Source organism: Plectropomus leopardus, chromosome 10 (genome assembly GCF_026936395.1).
Source record: "Plectropomus leopardus strain MGB_pleo_1.0 chromosome 10, ASM2693639v1, whole genome shotgun sequence".
Classification (NCBI taxonomy): Eukaryota; Metazoa; Chordata; class Actinopteri; order Perciformes; family Serranidae; genus Plectropomus; species Plectropomus leopardus.
The window spans coordinates 37,451,510-37,471,476 of record NC_142185.1 but is presented as its reverse complement, the minus strand read 5'-3'; the positions used below and the strand labels follow the sequence as shown (position 1 = coordinate 37,471,476).

At 41.7% G+C, this 19,967-nt stretch overlaps 1 protein-coding gene across 1 annotated transcript in view; it reads left to right on the top strand.

Annotated features, from left to right (window-relative positions):
* The window catches only part of LOC121949594 (titin-like), a 165,023-nt gene that overhangs the window by 2,961 nt on the left and 142,095 nt on the right, over positions 1 to 19,967 (top strand). Inside the window, exons 3-24 of the mRNA XM_088083820.1 lie at positions 5,300 to 5,403; positions 5,540 to 5,743; positions 7,551 to 7,838; positions 8,231 to 8,313; positions 8,809 to 9,023; positions 9,247 to 9,322; positions 9,415 to 9,570; positions 11,147 to 11,257; positions 11,659 to 11,910; positions 11,997 to 12,095; positions 13,879 to 14,124; positions 14,445 to 14,504; positions 15,287 to 15,545; positions 15,833 to 15,899; positions 15,974 to 16,171; positions 17,034 to 17,176; positions 17,257 to 17,405; positions 17,496 to 17,723; positions 18,780 to 19,021; positions 19,110 to 19,342; positions 19,434 to 19,598; positions 19,744 to 19,912. Coding sequence (XP_087939946.1) covers positions 5,313 to 5,403; positions 5,540 to 5,743; positions 7,551 to 7,838; positions 8,231 to 8,313; positions 8,809 to 9,023; positions 9,247 to 9,322; positions 9,415 to 9,570; positions 11,147 to 11,257; positions 11,659 to 11,910; positions 11,997 to 12,095; positions 13,879 to 14,124; positions 14,445 to 14,504; positions 15,287 to 15,545; positions 15,833 to 15,899; positions 15,974 to 16,171; positions 17,034 to 17,176; positions 17,257 to 17,405; positions 17,496 to 17,723; positions 18,780 to 19,021; positions 19,110 to 19,342; positions 19,434 to 19,598; positions 19,744 to 19,912 — 3,734 coding nt within the window. The 5' untranslated portion in view covers positions 5,300 to 5,312. The remainder of the gene's footprint in view (positions 1 to 5,299; positions 5,404 to 5,539; positions 5,744 to 7,550; positions 7,839 to 8,230; positions 8,314 to 8,808; positions 9,024 to 9,246; positions 9,323 to 9,414; positions 9,571 to 11,146; positions 11,258 to 11,658; positions 11,911 to 11,996; positions 12,096 to 13,878; positions 14,125 to 14,444; positions 14,505 to 15,286; positions 15,546 to 15,832; positions 15,900 to 15,973; positions 16,172 to 17,033; positions 17,177 to 17,256; positions 17,406 to 17,495; positions 17,724 to 18,779; positions 19,022 to 19,109; positions 19,343 to 19,433; positions 19,599 to 19,743; positions 19,913 to 19,967) is intronic.

Here is a 19,967-nt window from a genome sequence, read left to right as displayed (position 1 = left end):
ATTTTTAGCAACGTATGAATGAGCAGATTTTCACTCTAAAGATCATTTTAACCATTTTATACACAGGTATCAGATTAAACTACAACAAGTTATCATGTTTTATAAAATCAAACATCTTGATCTATCAAGTGAAAAGTGCAAAGTTTTCCTCTGAGAAGCTATGAGCTCGAAAAAAAATCAAGTAAAGTATGAATAGCTCACAGTAATACTACAGTAATACTGCAGTAATACTACATTAATACTACAGTAATAGCAGCAGATGTCAGTCACTTTGATCTCCTTTTATAAACCTGCTGGCTCACCTCTTATTCACTTTGTTATAATAATAATAATAACAATAATAATAATAATAATAACAATAATAATAATAATCATAACAATAATAATAATAATAATAATAATAATAATAATAATAATAATAATAATAACAATAATCATCATAATAATAATAATAATAATAAGTAGAGGTGATGTTTGGGGGAGTCGTCACATTAAGATCGACTCTGATGAGGCGTTCAGGGACCCTCAGAGTTCAGAGAAAAATCTCAAACTAAAACAAACACGGTGATAATCTCTTGATAAAGAGATTATTAATCTCAAAGGGACCAAACTGCTTAAATAAAGGTTCAATAAAAATGAATAAATTAAATTATCACATGTGAAACTTAAAAAAGCATCTTAAAATCCTCTTAATGCATCACACAGCAAACATCGCAATCAAAATCCAAACTAATGAAAAAGGTTTTATAAAAACCTCTTAAAAACATCCTCATTTACAACAAAAACCCAAAACAACAAAGTAAGTGTTTTTTAAGTTTTATACTTAACTTTCCTTCTAATCTTCTGAATTTATGTGGAATATTTGACCAAATCATTGGTGACTGACAGAATTATGTTGGAATTAATGATATTTTAAGGGACTCTTGGTTAGTAATTCAGATAATTATTATTTGGGTAAATTAGTGGATAAATAATTGGCCTGTAAGGAATTAAGTGTTTTTTAAGGGATTTATAATATGCAATCAAACATCTTTAAATTTGCAAAATGCACATTTAGGTATTCACCTGATGTTTGGATTTTTTAAAAAAATAGTAATTACTGAGTAAATTAATTGATTGTAATATTAAGGGTTATTATGGGTTTTTAAGGGATAAACCTTGAGACTCCCCTCAAAAGCGTCTGTGTTTCGTGTTTATCTTTCTTAATTCATCTTAACACGTTTATTCGTTTTATTGTTGCGTCTGCAGCTGAAGTGAGCCAAATGTTCAGAGTCTCAGTGAGTCTCTGCAGGATGTTCACACCAATCAGAGGAGGTTTTATGACCCGTAATGACCACGACGTCACGGCCAGACAGGAAACTAACCGAGAACAGGCAGGGCCAACCGGAAAACCAGGACCGGTCAAAGACAGCCGGTCCAGTCGAGGTCAAAGAGGAACTGAAACATCAGTTCACAAGGGGTTAAAAAAGTCTTATCAGCGAGCTCAGACTGAGGACAAACTGCCGGCACATGATCTCATTCAGGACTGAAACCAGAAACTAACGGCGGCTAAAAAGCTCGAAAATGAAACCACTAAACGACGATAAAAAACAGAAGAGAGTGACCGTCAGTAAACATCAGAATGTGCACTTCGATCTCCGTGATCATCAGCAGAAACTCTTCTATCAAATCAAGTAAAACTGAACCCAAACACTTCACATCCTAAACTCTTTATGCACTTTTTTCATCAACCAAATCATGTATTCTAAATATATGTAAACTCCTACAGCTGCGTATTAACCACATTTTTGGCTTAAAGTTGTTTTAGGAAGTAAGAAACAAGTAAAGATAAAAATAAAGACCGAAGCTACAGCAGACGTCCCTGTGGAGAAGTGGTTCAAGGTGCACGTCACGTGACTTTGCCGGTTTGACTCCAGTTTGGACTTTAGTTGCATCTTTTCCGTCTCCTTTGTCTTTTGTCAGCTGTGAAATGTGACGCCGCCGAACCTCTGGACGTGTTGCTCACAGACTCCACAAACCCCAAACAAAACGGCACGCATGTCAGCTGAATCAAAATGTAAAGTGATACTTCAGCTGAAATACAAAAATAATACACTTGTATTAGTTAGGCTTTTGTACTTTTAAAAATAAATTACTAAAATAGACAAGACAGGACAGGACAGGACAGGACAGGACAGGACAACCCTTTATCTGTCCCACAGTGGGCAGATTTGCATTGTTACAGCAGCAAAGTGTGTGCAGGATAAACTAAGCAAAAAGAACAATATAAATAGTAACAACAGGACCCAAACTCAGGAGTTAAGAGTATTTACACCAGTAAGTGCACATGCAGGTAAATTGCACTTCAGCTCAGTTCCAGTTGGTGTGTGTATGGTTCACTGGGAGCACTGGGAGCTGTGCTGGTCGGTCAGTCTGACAGCAGCATTTATGTCTTTTAAAAGCAGGAATATTTGATATTAGATACAAATCTAAAAGATAGATCAAATATTTGAGTAAAACTGGACCAAAAATGCATTTTTAAACAAAACCAAAGTGAAGTGGATGCGCAGTGAAGACCAGCTGAAACTGAGCTGGAGACCAGTTCCCTCAGAGGGTTAAACACAAGTTTTAATCTGCTCTGAGATCAGCTGCTGGTTCATCAGTCAGACTCTGTGGAGCCTCCTGCTGGGTCAGACCTCTAAAAATAGAAACCGTCCGTCTTCATCACTCGTAGTCGCAGAGACGGCCTCTGCAGCAGCTCCAGAGTTCCCGCAGATCCTTAAAAAGTCTTAAAAGTCATCAGATTCAGTAATAAAAAATAAGGCCTTCACTGGCTCTAAAAGACTTTAACTGATCTTTCAAAAGTCATAAAAGTGCTCAGACGTGGATTTTAGAGAGTTTTTTTTGACACTACAGAGTGAAATCTCAAAATATTGTTAACATCTATTTTTTCATGAAATAAATTCCTTTTCTTAAACTCGTTTTGAAGGGAATCTAAAAACAAAATCATAAAACCCCGAGAACCGTCCACAAACTGCAGATTATTCTCCTCTGCTCGGAAACTGAAAACACTTTTATGAAAATGTATCGTGTTCATTGTCTTCACGTGTCTCACTCTAAAAAGGGCTGTTTTTTTCACATTTGACGTCGATAATCTGCAGTTTTCACTGGACCGAAAATCAGGTTTTATGTTATAATAAACATTTGGGCAAAGTACACACACACACACACGCATTTAACACACGCATTTAACACACGCAGCCTGCGGGGCCTCTTGTGGTGCAGTAGAACGGCCTGGTGGTACTAGTATACGTGTTTAGTGTGTACTTCGGGTTATGTGTTGTGACGGATAGTAATCATATGTCAACCAAAGTTAAAAATGAAACAAAAAAAAAAGACGCAGAATAAAAAATTAACAAGAAAAACAAAACCAAAGTTGCGTTAAAGATGTGAATCAAAGTTGGATTTGAGCGTTTTGATTCTGAGCTGCTGAAACGTTTTCACTGAAACCAAGTCGATAAAAAATGCTAAATAAATACATACTCAGGTTTGACGTCCTTCTCTGATTTCAGCGTCTCCCGTTTACGTTCCGGCAGATTCTGCGTCAGGTTTTGGGGACATGTCCAAACTTAATGAGAAGTCAGATGATCAGCTCTTCTTTTTCTGATCGACCATGTTAACGTCAGTTTCGGTGAAGTGCTCGGAGACTGTCGTAGAGACAGAAAGTCGTGCCGACGGTCGTCAGGAGCTCGTGTCTTGTTTCACAGTTTGACATTTTCTGATTTTACACGCTGAAAGAAAATCACGCGGCTAACAGACAGCTGCTGCTCTCCTGTTTAATCCCACGCAAACATCTCTGAGTATTTCGCGTTTTTCGGTTACTGCATCTGTACTTCTGATATGTATCTAAATCTAAAATCTGAATATGGACGCAGCGTTTTCTGACAATACCTGATGTGTAGGATTTCACTTTGATATATTTGGATGTTGTTAATAATAATTATTACTTTGAACATGTAAAAAAGTAAATAGAGAAATTATTATTCAAAAGCAGACGGACAAAAAAAGTATTTCCAGTGAAAAACGTAAAGCATCAGAAAAGGTCAAAGACGTGATGAGCCGGTTTACGTGTTGGAAAAGGGAAAAGAAGGAACGTGTTTGAGTCCAGCTCGTCTCCGCACATCGTTGAATTTTCATTTCATTCAAATTCATCAAAAGCTAAACTCAAATGAATTAAACATATAGACATACTTCCACTGACCAAAAGTCAAATAGCTACAGTTTTTTAAAATTATTTTTCATTATGATTAACAGAAAAAAAGAGGAAGATAAATGAGGAAAACATAAATATTAAATAACCAGAGTAATAAATAATAAGCCCTGCAAACAGCTGGTGACTGTCAGACTCTTTGAACAGCTTTGGTGAACATGAGATTAAGGTTTGGCATATAAACCGGTTTCTGTCTCTGATGGTGTTTGATGATAAATATGTGAGAGACTCTGAGCCCGTCTGATCACAATACATCCCCAGGATTATGAATGTGATCGGCACCGACCGAATGTTGTTTTTAATATTCTGTACGAGCTTTAGATTATATGATTTGAAATTTTCTTCAGATTTAGTTCAAATGTAGCTTTTTATTTCTGAATTTGTAAAGTTTATATTATTATGAGGTAATGTTGCTGAGAACTGGTGGATGATCCTGTTTAAAGATGTTTTCTGCGGAGCTGACGGTTGTTTTTGGTGAAATGAAACTGGTCATGAAATCATTCGTCACTTTACAGAAATGATTATTATTATTATTTTTAATAATTACACTGTTTTTGCTCTGTTTCATCGGTGCCAAAAAGTCTGGAAAGTGATTTCCACTGTTGTCTCTTTTCTTGTCTCTGCTGAGAAAAAAAGTGAAATATGTATTTCCCAGCATGCCCTTGTGTCCGGTCAGCGGCGTGTGGCGGTGGAGCGTCTCTCCTGGTGTTTGTTGTTGAACTGAGACTAAGATGGTCGTAAAAAATACAACTTTAATGTGATCTTGTTCCTTATTTTACAATACCAATAGTATAAGTATAAAAGCCATTAAAAAGTATATAAATAAATCAACCTAAAGAGTGAAATCAGCAGAAATGTTACCGTCGTTACGGTGTGTTTCGGGCAGGATGAATGAGTGTAGGAGCTTTGATGGAAGTCCACTTTTCTGTTTGAATGTTTGATTTTTTTGAATTGAGAGGATCTAGAAAGTTGTTGTGCTGTTTGTTTTGTTGTGACCGTTTTGTTTGTTTGTTTGTTTGTTTGTTTGTTTGTTTGTTTGTGTGTCCGCAGGGTGCCGACCAACATGTCAACACAGGCGCCGACGTTCACGCAGCCGCTGCAGAGCGTCGTGGCATTAGAGGGTAGTGCCGCGACGTTCGAGGCTCAAGTTAGTGGTAAGAGACTCGACTGACTCGACTGACGATTCACACGTTAAAGTTTTTGATTTAAAACGATCTGAACAAGTTTCCAGACAAACGTCTGTTTGTTGTTCTCTGACAGCAGACCGTCCGGTTCCTCTGTCCTCTGCAGGTTCTCCAGTTCCTGAGGTGAGCTGGTTCCGTGATGGCCAGGTTCTTTCCGCCGCCGCTTTGCCCGGCGTTCAGATCTCGTTCAGCGACGGCCGCGCTGTTCTGAGGATCCCCGCCGTGACCGCCGCACACAGCGGGAGATTTTCTGTTAGAGCCACCAATGGCGCTGGACAAGCCACGAGTACCGCCGAACTCCTCGTAACAGGTGAGACACACAAGACGACCCGCAATGAGACACAAAGCAACGTCAAAGTCAAACAAAAGCACAACAGAGAGATATACAGCAGCCACAAAGAGACACAAAACAACCACAAAGAGATGGAAGATAACCACAAAGATGCACAAAACAGCCACAAAGAAAAATAAAATGACCCGATAGCAACAAAACAGACACAAGACAGAAAACAACCAGAGACAGAAAACAACCATGAAGAGCCACAAAATGATGACAGAGAGATATTAAATAACCACAAAAAAACGGAAAACATCCACAAAGAGGGGGAACCAACCACATAAAATGACCACAAAGATATGAAACAGCCACACAGAGACATGGCACGTGAGCAAAGATTCAAAATAAGACGAAACGTAGAAGAGGCACGACATGACGACTGATATTTCAGAAGCTTCGTCTCTGCTTTCCCGAGATGAGTCAAAGTAAAATGTTGTTTCTGACTCGAATTTAGTCTCTCAGCTGGGGGCGTGGCCTGATATTTAATCCAGTGATGAAATGGATTTAGATGCAGCTGTTGCAGCTGTTGCAGCATGTCTCTGTCTGCATCACAGAGGCAAAAAACAGCCACAATCAGATGCAATCAAAAAGACGAAACTATGTTAAATGGCCACAAAAAGACTCAAAACAACCACAAAATGACCATAAACAGACACACAATGAACATGAAAAACACAAAATGTCTGCAAAGAGACACAAAACGACCACAGAGACACAAAACGACCACAAAGAGACACAAAACAACCACAAAGAGACACAAAACGACCACAAAGAGACACAAAATGACCACAAAGAGACATGAAAGGGTCACAGTCATGAATTTAATCGATGTTTATCTTCTTCTTACAGAGGCTTGATGGGCTCTCTCCTGAGATAAAAGTGAAATATTGTTTTTCTGAGTCTAAATGTGTCTCTCAGGGGTGGGTGTGGCCTGTCCGCAGGGGGCGTGGCCTGATACTTTATCCAGTGATAAAACGGATTTAGATGCAGCTGTTGCAGCATAGCTTTCCTTAAGAGGATTCTGAACTTTATTAAGAGATTAACAAGTCGAACATGAACAGGTGAGGATGATCACATGTCCGAGTCCGAGTCAGAAAACTCCACATGTCAGCTAGAAACCTGCTTCAACATGTGAAAGAGAGCCCAGGGGTCAAAGGTCATCTTTATGTGTACACCTTTACGTCGGACCAGATCCGTGTGTCCATCCTGGACTCTGGCTGCTGTCTGAACCACTTAAACCTCACTCAGTCCTCGTGTGTGTGCAGTTAATTTTGTTGATTTTCTGAATTTTCACACGACAATCACAACATTTAAATGCATTTAAAATAACTCTGTCTGAAAGGATTATCTGACCAGTCTTTGGATGTTTGATGGAAAATTATTGGACTACAAGTTTGATAATGGATTAAGTTTTAAGTCATTTTCCAAGCAGAAATGTCGAACATTTTACAGTTAAAGTTTTTCCTATTTGAACATTTCTTGTGTTTCTGGTGTTAATTGAATATCTTGAGTTTTTCCACAGTTGGTTGGAAAAAAACCCAAAATGTGTTTTGGTGTCGATGTCATACAGAGTCAGCTATTAATTGATTTATCCATAAGGTAATCTGCAGATGAATCGGTTAACGCACAGAGACCATCGGCGGCTTTTTCAGACTTTTCAAATGTTATTGTTGGTTGTCTGGTTGCAAATAAATTAAAAAGATGCAAGTGAGACGGCTGCAAAGTAAACATGTCCTCATACAAACTATCTTAATGAGACACTTGACCTCTGTTCCCGCAGCCGAGACGGCGCCTCCAAACTTCCTCCAGAGACTTCAGAGCTCCTCGGTGAGACAGGGCAGCCAGGTGAGGCTGGACGTCCGAGTCTCAGGTATCCCCACACCTGTGGTGAAGTTCTACAGAGAGGGAGCCGAGATCCAGAGCTCGGCCGACTTCAGGATCCTCCAGGAGGGGGACCTGTACAGTCTGCTGATCGCCGAGGCCTTCCCAGAGGATTCTGGGACATATTCTGTGACCGCCACCAACAGCAGCGGACGAGCCACCTCCACCGCCGAGCTGCTCGTTCAGGGTGAGGACATCTTTTTCTATCAGCTGCTCAAAAATTTTAAATCAATATTTTTGATATTAATATTTTTTAATTTATTTTATGAGTGAACCTTTAACAGCATCAGAAAACATGATTCATCTTGATCTAGTTGTGTAGTTTGGCTGCACAGTATATTGTTTTTTATTGTCATTGTGATTTCAAGGAGCTCGATCAGCACATCGTTAAAGACAGCGATGTTGCACTCAGGGATTTTTTTAAGTACTTGAATGAGAGTTTCAGTAGAAAACTGCATTTTAAAATCCAGCTGCAACAGTTAATTGAGAATTAATTTGCAACTATTTAAATAAATAATAAGTTTTCCTCACGTCCTGTATCTAGATCAGATTAAACCCATTTGTGTTTTTGCGCTGCAGGTGAAGAAGCTGTACCTACCAAGAAAACTAAGACGATTGTTTCCACATCTCAGATGGCCGCTTCCCAGACCAGAGTGCAGAGGGTGAGACACTGAAAACACAACCTGGGTCTAATCTGAGAATGACTTTTATTGAGTTATCTGGATACATTTTATTAATTAAAAACGGAAACATCGAAACCTGGAACCTGAGACTGTTAGAGAATGAACGGTTTACCAGATAGCTCCGTAAACTTTAGTAGTTTCACTCTGTGGCGTCCCACAAGGCTCAAAACTGGGGCCCTTTGTATCTTTCATTTACAATATATATTAATGACCTTTCCGATATCTCAGAAACGCTGTCTAAAATTTTATTAGTAGATGTCACAAATGTCTTTTATTATTTGCTCAAAGATGATTATAGATGCATGTAAACAGCATGCTTGGTTTTTTATTTTTTTACCTATTTGAATGAAGAAAGAAAGTCCTAAGTTAATATGAATGAAACTTGTGGTTGTAAATACAAACTAAAACACAGTAAACACTAAAGTTAAAAAAACAACTTAAAAACTCTTTGTGACTTGTATCTCCCTCCTGCAGAGTGTGGAGGCCAGTTTCCAGGCCACCACCATGATGGAGATGCACGTAGAAGGAGGAATGATGACTCAGCAGTTGGCTCACAAAACTCCGCCTCGGGTTCCCCCAAAACCGACCTCCAAGTCCCCGCCGTCCTTCATCTCCAAGGTGGCGGGAGGACGCCAGCAGTCGCCTTCGCCTGTCAGACACGTGAAGGGACCGGCGCCCGCACCTGTCAGGTACGACCACCTACACAAGCCAGTCCTGCAAAATAGTGATCCATAAAGACTGTCACAGAGTTAGTCCTGCAAAATAGTTATCCTTAGCCGCCCTCAAAGAATCAGTGAAGCAAAATCTTAAAAAACAAGATTAAAAATGACAGAAACTCTCAGATTTCGTGTCTCATGTGTGGATAAACTCTGCTGTTACCGTGTTCTAATCTGCGCCGTGTGTCGCCTGCAGACCCGTCTCCCCCTCCAGCAGACTGTCCGTCTCTCCCATCAGACCCGTCAAGTCTCCCATCATGTCCAGGAAACAGGTGAGGACATTTACAAACAGGCTGCAGACACTAAACATCAGCTGGGACGCGTCTGTCCTCTGAGGTAAAGATTTCTGTCCCCCCTCCTGCAGGTCGTGGCCTCTGCAGAGGTCCTGCCGCCCTGGAAGCAGGGAGACTACATTGCTGAGTCCAGCTACTCCACCATGACCAGCATGACCGGTGTGAGCAGTGCCGCCCAGCTGCACATGGAGAAGCACTGGGAGCAGCAGGTCAGCACCAGCAGAGAGGTGAGGACGCTGAGAGCTCTGTGATGTGACGCTGCATGCTCCTTAAAACATGCTGATTCAGACTCCATGAGGGCCCAGAGAAACCAGAGTGAGGGTGAACTGGTCTGCACTGGGATGAAGATAGTTTCAAAACTGAAAAAACAGTTTAAGGTTGAACCTTGTGTTTGAAAAGCTTTAAATCTAAAAAAAAAAATCAGATTTGCAGAATAGTTTTTACGTTGTAAACCCTTAAAGAACAGTCAGTCACATGAGTACGAATCCGCTAATTTTCAAAATGAAGATTCACCTTTTAACTTAAGTTTTATCATTTCAAAACTGTTTTCAGATCAACATCTCCAAACATTTCAAACCTAGAAAAAAACTCTAAATTCATCAGGAGAACAGAGAGAAAGGGAACACACCGCTGCAGCTGAGAAGAAGGAAAAATGAAATACAGAATAATGTTTGCAGAGATTTAAATTTTTGTTTCTGCCAATCAAAACATGCAAACAGAGAAACACGTTCTTTTCATTAGATTTCAAGCTTTCAAACATGAGTTTGAATCTTTTCAAGCCTTTTTTTTATTTTCAAGTAGGGCTGCAGCAGTGTGAGCTTCACTGTTTCGTAACCGCCTTGGTTTCCAGCATTACAGATTTCCTGTATCTTTGTTAAAGGATCGTTATTATAATCAGTTGTGATGACCCTCAAATAAATGAAAAAAGTAGTTTTTGGTTGAACAAACATTTTATTACCATAATTAATTCTAATTATTGACGTCAGTTTTGTTGCGCTGCATTCAGACACCTCTGAGAAACTGTTTAACCCTTTGAAATGTTTTGTTTTCTTTCCAAAAAATGTAGAAAAAGACAGTGAGCAACTTGGCAAGAAGTGTCCCACACACCAGAAGAAACTAGTAAAAGGTGGCAAGAAAAAGACCTGAAAATTAGTATTAAAAAAAAGAAAAAATCTAGGATAATATGAAATTATGTTAGTTATATTTTTGGGGGTCCTTTTCTTGTTTTGTTTTTGACTTTTTTTTACACTTCTTTTTTTTTTTTTTTTAATTTTTGTAACTTTTCCTAATTTCTTGCTAATTTGGGGGCCATGTCTTGTCAATTTGCTCTTAGCCTTCTCTCCTCGTTTAAGCAAGAAATCAAACCAATTTGCAAAGATATCAAAGGGTTAAACTTAAAAATTGAAGTACGTGTCAGAAGTCTTCCTTTTGAAAATAACAAAGTGAAGGCGAGACTCTGCGTCCAGTTGCTTTTTTTTCTGATACCGTAGAGAAGTAAACGGTATGTTGTTTTATCACTCAACAGTAAACTTTGAAAACAGCACACGTCTGCAGCGCTGGTTTGGAAATTGAACATTGTTTTAACCTCAGAGTCACACGAGTGTGGACACGAGTGTGTTTCTGAGCTTCACTGCCGGATGATTAAAGGAAAATTCCACCGTTTTTTGGTCAGAACGATGGAGTTTTCCTTTAGAGGTGAATAATGCGGCTGTAAGTGAAGAGTAAACATGTTGCTGTGAACGACTCGGTGACTCGGTTGCCTGTGTGTCGGATCATCGTGTCCATGTGCTGTGAACGCGTCAGGGTGAGCATGTTTCCCAGGACGATAAGAGCGTTGCCGTGGCGACCGTGGTGGCGGCCGTGGATCAGGCTCGCAGCCGGGGGCCGTCTGAGGCCGCCGTGTCCGGAGAGCAGGTAGATCCCCTCACCCCACCCCCCCACCACCAAATCCAGCACCACCAAAACCAGCAGCAGCACCAGTCTGCTGCCTCCATCAGCTCGTCCTTCATCAGTGTGTTTGTGGCTCACTGAGCTCCTGACGAACATTTTTCACTCTAACAGCCCCATCACTCCTCTCCTCAGGACCACCTCGTCTTCCTCTTCTCCTTCGTCTGCTTCGCCCTCTTCATCTTGTTTTCCTCTCAGCTGCATGTTTCTGATTGTTGTTTGTCTTCAGTGAATATTGATATTTATTTTCTTTGTGAAAAAGATGATTTTCAGTCTTTGGGAGTCGAGTCTCCTCCTCCTGACCTCCTGACCTCCTGCTGGGGGGGAGACGGGTCCTGAGCTGTGTGTGCTGCTGTTTGTGTCTCCAGGTGGAGGGCGGGGTTAAAGCTGGGGCGGTGGCCACAGTGGTGGCTGCTGTTGACATGGCTCGTGTCCGCCGGCCCATGCACGTGGAGGGCGGCGGACCAGAGGAGGAGGAGGAGGAGGCTGTAGAGGTGGAGATGAGGCAGCGGGTGGAAACAGCCGAGGAGAAACACATTAAAAAGGTCACGCTTCCTGTTGAGCCTCCAGCGGCGGCGGTCGCTGTGACCTCAGAGCAGCGAGCCGCCCAGGTGTCTCAGGTCGGACGAGTGTGCCTTCAGGTGTGGTTTGTGTCGATAAACGGCTCTGCCCATTTCCTTAAAGTCAACTCTGTTGGTCACTCCAGATTCAGACCGTCCACGTGGACTCTGGTCCTGCTCCGTCTCCGGTCCCACATTTCACCGTTTCTAAAGTTTCTGTCCCCAAACACGAACTGAGTCATGAGGTAAGAGAGGAGCCTCAGGACGCCGTCGCCGCCATCATCACCACCCACAATCCTCCGTCTCATCATCTTTAACACGTCTTAACCTGCAGTCACCGTTTGGTTCTGTGCTGTGATTCACCTCCCCTGAGTCATCACCGTCCTAAAATGTCACCTTTTCTCCTCCTCACCGAGTCATCACCGTCCTAAAATGTCACCTTTTCTCCTCCTCACCGAGTCATCACCATCCTAAAATGTCACCTTTTCTCTTCCTCACCGAGTCATCACCATCCTAAAATGTCACCTATTCTCTTCCTCACCGAGTCATCACCATCCTAAAATGTCACCTTTTCTCCTCCTCACCGAGTCATCACCATCCTAAAATGTCACCTTTTCTCCTCCTCACCAAGTCATCACCATCCTAAAATGTCACCTATTCTCCTCCTCACCGAGTCTTCACAATCCTAAAATATCTCCTCCTCAACGAGTCGTCACCATGTAAAAACATCACCTCCTCTCCTTGGAGGCGAGCGCAGCATCACCGACCTCTGACCAAACCACAAACTGTTGCTCGCTTTGTTGTCGTTCTGCTGCAGACGGTCAAAGTCAAAAGTTAGAAAAACAGCCAAAGAGCACAGTGTCTCCCGGATACCTAAAACACTTGAGAAATACTAATAAAGCAGCAGGTTGTGAGTCGAGGGCTCAGGGTTCTTACAGTCATGAAAAACCTTGAGAAGTCATGGAACAAACCTGGAAAATAACATGACGTGAAGATGGAAATTTAAAAATCCAACAATAACACTTTTTTTTCTGGCTAACAGCCCCCAAGTTATATTTCGTTAAAAAAATAAAATTATGAAATAAAATTAAAAGATCTGTTACATAGTGATGATAAAGAACCAATAAGGATCATGGATGGTTGTTTCAGAGGATGCATGGTCTTTAATATTTGCCTCAAAGTCCTGGAAAGTTATTAGTAAAAATGTTTATGAACCCTAATACTAATGCGAACAAACAAGACTGAATGGTTCAGTTTCACTGTAGCTGCCCCTAATGTTCTGTTGCTCCGTCTGTGCCCAGAGTCACTCTGCGCTCCAACAGTGTGATTAATCAGCAGCTCCTGATGAACCAAAACAGAAAATCTGTTGGTGGCGTCCGATGTCGTAATGTTGGCAGGCCGTCACTAATGGCAGGCTGTGTGTGACGCTGTGGTTCGTGTGAGCGCTGAAGTCTCAGATGGTCGTCATGCTGCGTTCCCTCCTCATCATCACTGCCGTCAGATCCATGTTTGACTTTTTCTTCAGAGCTGCAGCACTCAACACACCGAACCTCTCTCCCTCATCTGCAGATATTGTTATTATTTTGTTTTATGTTTTAGGCTAATTCAAGTAATTTTAATCTTATGGATTTGATTACATGTAAGACAAAAAATAACTAAATCAAAACTATTAATCCAGTATTTTTTCCTACAGAATTTAACTTTATAGGAAATAAATTTTTAAATAAATATTTGCTTTAAAGTAAATCTGTTGATCTTTATAGTGATTTATTTATTTATGTTATTTTTTATATTATTTGGAAAATAAACAAAGTGTCAGTTGGGATTCATTTATTTTGTGAGTTTGTAAACGCTGAGATTTCCAGATGAAACTCTGATTGAACAGAAACATATTGATCATGTGACTGATCAGAGTCAGCTGTCATTGGGAGGATTGTTGGTCAGTGTTTGCAGTCTGAGTCGGAGTGACGCTCCTCCTACTCAGCGGCGCTCTGGACGCTCAGACTTTTTTCTCGTTGGCTCGGCCAGGTGTCCATCGCCGGCTCCGCCATCGCCACTCTGCACAAAGAGCTGTCCTCCCCCTCCACCTCCAGGAAGATCATCAAGCCCGTCAAGTCTCCCAGCCCGTCTCGCAGGGCGGCGGCGCTGGAGGTGCGTGTGGCGCCGGAGCCCCTCCCCCCGCCGTTCAGAGACGTCAGATATCAGTTTGAGGCGCCGCTGGTGGTCGGAGCTCAGCCCGTGAGTGGGGAGGAGTTTGAGGACTGGGAGCCTCAGGTTGGTCCGATCCCCCCTCCCCCAGTTTAACCCCGTGTGGACTGTCACCTCCTCACTGTAACGCTGCAGCCAATCACACGCTGCCCCTCATCTGCCTCATGAAGACCCCACCTCTTCCTGTCCTCACCTGCGTCCGTCTTCTGTCTCTGCAGGGTCTTCTCTGTCCTAATGTCCCTCTTCTGTCCTCATAGCAGGGTTTTTTCTGTCCTAACCGGCGCCCACCCTCCATCCTCACAGACTCCACCGCTCCGTCACCGTCACGTGGCAACACACTGTTGCCATGGTTACCGTCTCTGACTCCTGCTGTTGTTTGTTTTCAGGAGGCGGTGGCCGTTCCTACCAGAGCTGAGGAGCCCGTTGTCCCGCCCACTCTGATCGCTGTGAGTACTTCCTGTTTCTGTCCTTTAAAATAATTTATCCTTACTGTAGAAAACATGATTTACAGGGTTTGGACAGTCATGAAAAACCTGGAAAAGTCCTGGAATTTTGTTCTACAAACGTGTTTGTAATCGTTGTGTTCAACGACTGCCAGAAATTAGAAGTGATATAAATCTGTTTCTGATATATGGTGTTATTTTGGTGTCTTTTTTAATGAAATTGTTTTCTTTAAAAATCTCCAAAAATGTTTAAAGTAAAAATAATTACTATAATAATTAAAGAGAAAATAATCCCCCAATTTCTTTTCTATAAAGATTGCCTGAAAAGTTTTTAGAAATAAAAATCGCACATTTTTTTTCTTTTAAAACTGGCTAAATTTTTAAATAAAATTAAATTACCAAAAGTTTATGAGAAAACATGCATGCAGGTTTCCAAGACATGTTTCTTTTGAATTCATCAATAAACTTAAAATATATAAAATAAAACAAAATCCAGTTATTTAAAGTTGTATCTCCCTCGCCTAAAGCCAAAATAAATGCTTAACCCCCCCCCCCATAAATACAGTCCCTAAGTTATGTTTAAATATTATGTTCTGAATTCATTGTTTTTAAATCATCAATATTTTATAAGCGGTTATATAGTGATGAAAAACAGCTGATGAGGAGTATCGATGGATGTTTCTGAGGATGTTTGGTCATTAACGTTTCACTCAAAGTCCTGGAAAAGTCCTGGAAAGTTATTGGTAAAATAAGTGTCCTGAAGATGTCTCTGTGTCGACGTTTAGGGCCTGAAGAACGTGACGGTGACGGAGGGCGAGTCGGTGACCCTGGAGTGTCAGATCAGCGGTCACCCCGCCCCCACCATCATGTGGTTCAGAGAGGACTACAAGATCGAGAGCTCCATCGACTTCCAGATCACCTACATCAGCGGCTTCGCCCGGCTGGTGATCCGCGAGGCATTCGCCGAAGACAGCGGCCGCTTCACCTGCACCGCCACCAGCGAGGCAGGCACCGTCAGTACCTCCTGCTACCTGCTCGTCAAAGGTAACGGCCGGTCTGTTTTTATGTTGTGGACAAAGAACGTAAAGTCATGAAATATGAATAATGAGTTTTTCATTATTCAGTTAGATTGTGTTAAACTTTCACTGTGGCAGACAGAAATGTGGATTTGCTGACACCTGCTGCTGAACTGCGAGTTGATTTTAGAGATAATGGATAATAAATTGAAACTGGTGGCTGTTTTGAAAGAATGGATCAAAACCAAAGCCGTGTTTAGAAAAATGCAGATTTTCAGGCTGAACGAAGCTGGTTTGTCTGCGTCTGTGTTTCAGTGTCAGAGGAGATCGAGAGCAGAGAGGAAACCACCGTCACAGAAGTTGGGATCACTCAACAGAAAACGTGAGCGCCAACAGTCTGACATGTTGTTGTCCGGTCATGTTGTCCTCCATGCTGAAGCTGTCTGTGTCCTCCAGCATTGCCGTGGAGACGAAGGAACAGGTGGTGACGGAGGTGAGCACCGGAGAGTTCGCTGCTCCCTTCTTCATCAAGAAACCGACCGTCCAGAAGCTGGTGGAGGGAGGAGGCGTGGTGTTTGAGTGCCAGGTCGGAGGAAACCCCAAACCGCACGTCATCTGGAAGAAGAGCGGCGTGCCGCTCACCACTGGATACAGGTACCAGAGTCTGTTCACACCTGTCCGTTTATTTCTGTCAAAACCTTTTATATGAGGTGCTTTCAGGCCTCAAAGGTGCTGTGAGTCCCTTTTTAAATTAAATTATTTTTGGAATGAAAATTGATGTACGTTATACAGCACAGCATACTTTCATCATTTTCTGTTTTAAAGTGTGAAAGAGAGAAAATAAAATCAAAATGAATCAGAATTATATGTTGTGAAATACTCATACAGGCAACAGAAATACTAATAGTTTGTTTTTGTGAAGAAGGGAAACAAACAAAAAAGTAAGTAAAAACTAAAGAAATGAATAAAAACTAAAACAATAATTGAATTAAAGTCCAGCTGTGCACATTTACTACTAAAGAAAAGAAACAATAGCATCACAAACAGACATCTGAGATCAAAAGAAGTCTGATCTAAATGAGGATATTTTTCACTCCATGATGCCCAACAGCTTTTAAATTTTGTGTCTAACTTTTTTAATTGTTATGTATTGTTTTTTTGAATGGATGAACAGGTTGTAACATAAGTTAAGAATTGAGACCTTTGCCGACTTTCTCAGTTGCTTGAAGGATTCGGGACAAATTTTCTGGCAAATCCAATCCAATTTATTTTCCAGCCTTTGTGATGACTGTCAGTCTCGTTCAGTCTCGTGTTTTTCACGGTTTGGCTGACACTCAGGCATACGGGGCACATTTACTCAAAGAACTGTCGTACAGTTTCAGTCAGTGGATTATGTTTACTTGAAGCTCCTTTTCAAAGCTGCGACCTGTGTTTCTTCTTGTGTTTTCACACCTTTCAGAAGGTTTAGACTCTTTTTGTTAGTACAGTAGATAATTGTTTATTTTTTTGCCTTCAGATACAAAGTCGCCTACAACAAGGAGACCGGAGAATGCAAACTGGAGATCTCCATGACCTTCGCTGACGATGCTGGAGAATACGCCATATTCTTAAAGAATCCACACGGAGAAGCCTCAGCCTCCGCCGGCCTGCTGGAGGAAGGTACGTCGTCCTGAAGTTTCTCTTTTCTGTTTAGGAAAGCGTAATTGGACCGGCGTCTCACTGTGTTTCTGTATTCACAGAGCAATATGAAGCCTACATGAAGCAACATGACGTGACGTATAAAACTGAAGTGACGACGACGGTGGTTCAGGAGCCCTCTGTGGTCGTGAATCAGTACGAGCTGGAGCAGAGGAGGGTGACCACCCCCATGAGCTTTGTCTCAGAAACGGTACTTTCCTTCCGAACACCCAGAATTATGTGATATCGACACCTTCATATTGAATGTAAAACATTAAAACCCTTTTTTTTCTCTGCGCAGGAGTTTCTGATTTCAGCCTTTGAAGAGCGGATCATCCAGGAGATCGAGCTACGTATTATGATGATCACCTATACTGAGCTGGTGACGGAGGACGGAGAGATGATGGTGACTGTAGCAGAAGAGGAGGCAGTGCAGCCGGTCTTCGACACGCCGGTCAAAAACTACAGGATCATGGATGGAATGGGCGTCACTTTCCACTGCAAGATGGGTGGAAACCCTCTGCCAAAGGTAGGTACAAAACTGGTGTGTGGTTAATATATAGTACCTAAGTTTTAGTTTCATCAACAGGATCGGAAAGATTTTTGGCCTCTGTGGCTTCAGCTATTTGTTAACCCTTTGAGACCTGAGCAAACTGGCTTAATTGCTCCTAAAAACTTGAGAAGGCAAAAAAACAGCTTAAGAAGAAAAACAAAAAATAAGTTAAAAAAAGAGATTACCTGAAAAGTAGCACAAAAAAGAAAGAAAGAAAGAAAGAAAAAAGAAAACAAACAGGGAAATTACCTAAAAGATGCTTAAAAATTCAAATTTTCGATAACATAATTTAAAATATGTAATTATAGTATTATGACTATTAAACCAACCGTTGAAAAAAATACCACGTTTTTGAAAGTAATTTCAAAGGGTTAATCTGCCAATGTATGTGCAAGCTTGCTAAAGAGACTTTCATGAGTAAATTGCCTCATGTTTGTGTTGATCTGACAATATATTGGGATGTTATGGCCAAGTCTGTGTAACGCCATGTTCACTAACAAATCTGTCTCTCAATGAGTGTTAGTGGGATTTCATTCCATTTAAAGTTTGGCTACAGTGTGGAAGTTATAGCATTTAAAATGCACACATTTATATCTAACTGTAGTGCCCCCTGGAGGACCTATTCTTTTATATTTATGGTGTTAACAAAGTTTAATGCAACACAGACTTACAAGAAATAAACATGCTGTGTAGTAAAAATAGAGTTTGACTGATTTTGGGGTGTTCAACCTTTTGTGAGTCCATTCTGCTGCCAGTAAATCTTAAAAGCTGTTGTCAAGCCTTCAGTAGATGTAAGTATCATTGAGAAAGAGATAGAGACAACTTTATTTATCCCAAAAGGGCAATTCGATTTAACAGTCAACCAGACACATAAAACCGTAAAAACAATCAGCAGCAGCATCCAGACTTTGCCAGCATTGTGTTTGCATGCAGCAGAGACTTCTCTTTCTGTATTAGAGAAAATAATTTTATTAAACAGTGTTGCTGAGAAGTTATATCAGTGTTTAAAGTAACTTTTCTGTCTTGTGTCAGATTGCTTGGTACAAAGACGGACAGCGCATCAGGCCTGGCGGCCGTTACCAGATGGAGGTCCTCCAGGATGGGCGCGCCAGCCTCCGTATTCCTGTGGTGCTACCAGAGGACGAGGGCGTGTACACCGCCTTCGTTTCCAACATGAAGGGAAATGCCGTCAGCTCTGGGAAGCTCTACGTAGAGCCGTCCGGAACAGTAACACCTCAGAGATACACCCCTCAGCCAGCCATGCAGAGGATCAGGTAATGTCTCAAAGGACTATGAATAAGAAGTACTAGTAAAGTGCAAACTGTGGACACCTGGACATCAATGACTCTGTTTCTTCCTCAGGTCCACATCTCCTCGCTCTCTGAGCCGCTCACCTGGACGCTCTTCCAGCCGTTCTCCAGGACGCTCTCCGGCCCGCCGCCTCGACGATACAGATGAGGCTCAGCTGGAAAGACTCTACAAACCCGTCTTTGTCATGAAGCCTTCTTCTATAAAATGCTCTGAGGGGCAAACTGCCAGATTTGACTTAAAGGTTGTCGGCAGACCGATGCCCGACACTTACTGGTTCCACAATGGTGAGAGAAACAAGACTCAACAAACTCTAGAAACGCAACTTTATCTTTTGCTTTGCCACTTGAAACTTCAATTTTATCCTCCTTTTCCCAGGACAACAAGTGGTCAATGACTACACACACAAGATAGTGATCAAAGAGGATGGTATCCAGTCCCTGATCATCGTCCCAGCCATGCCCAAAGACTCCGGAGAGTGGACAGTTGTTGCTCAGAACAGAGCTGGACGGACTTCTGTCTCTGTATCACTTAATGTTGATGGTAAGTTTATGTCAGATACAGCTCTAGATATTCAGCCGATGAGATGATCTGTTCAGTTTGCTGTGATCAGCACTCTGACCTTTGAGTTTCAAGTCTTTGGAGTAATATGTTAAATGGTGGGTCCGTTTTATATCACCATCCACAGCTCGAGAAAGCCTGGCACGCCCTCAGTTTGTTGAGAAGCTGAAGAACATCACTGTGAAGCAGGGCACTCTGGTTGAATTGGCTGTCAGAGCCATCGGCAACCCCCTGCCCGACATTGTCTGGCTGAAAAACAGTGACATTATCACCCCACAAAAGCACCCACATATCAAGTATGTATCTTTCATTTTTGCTTTGAATGATTCTCATATCTTTGGACACAGGTAT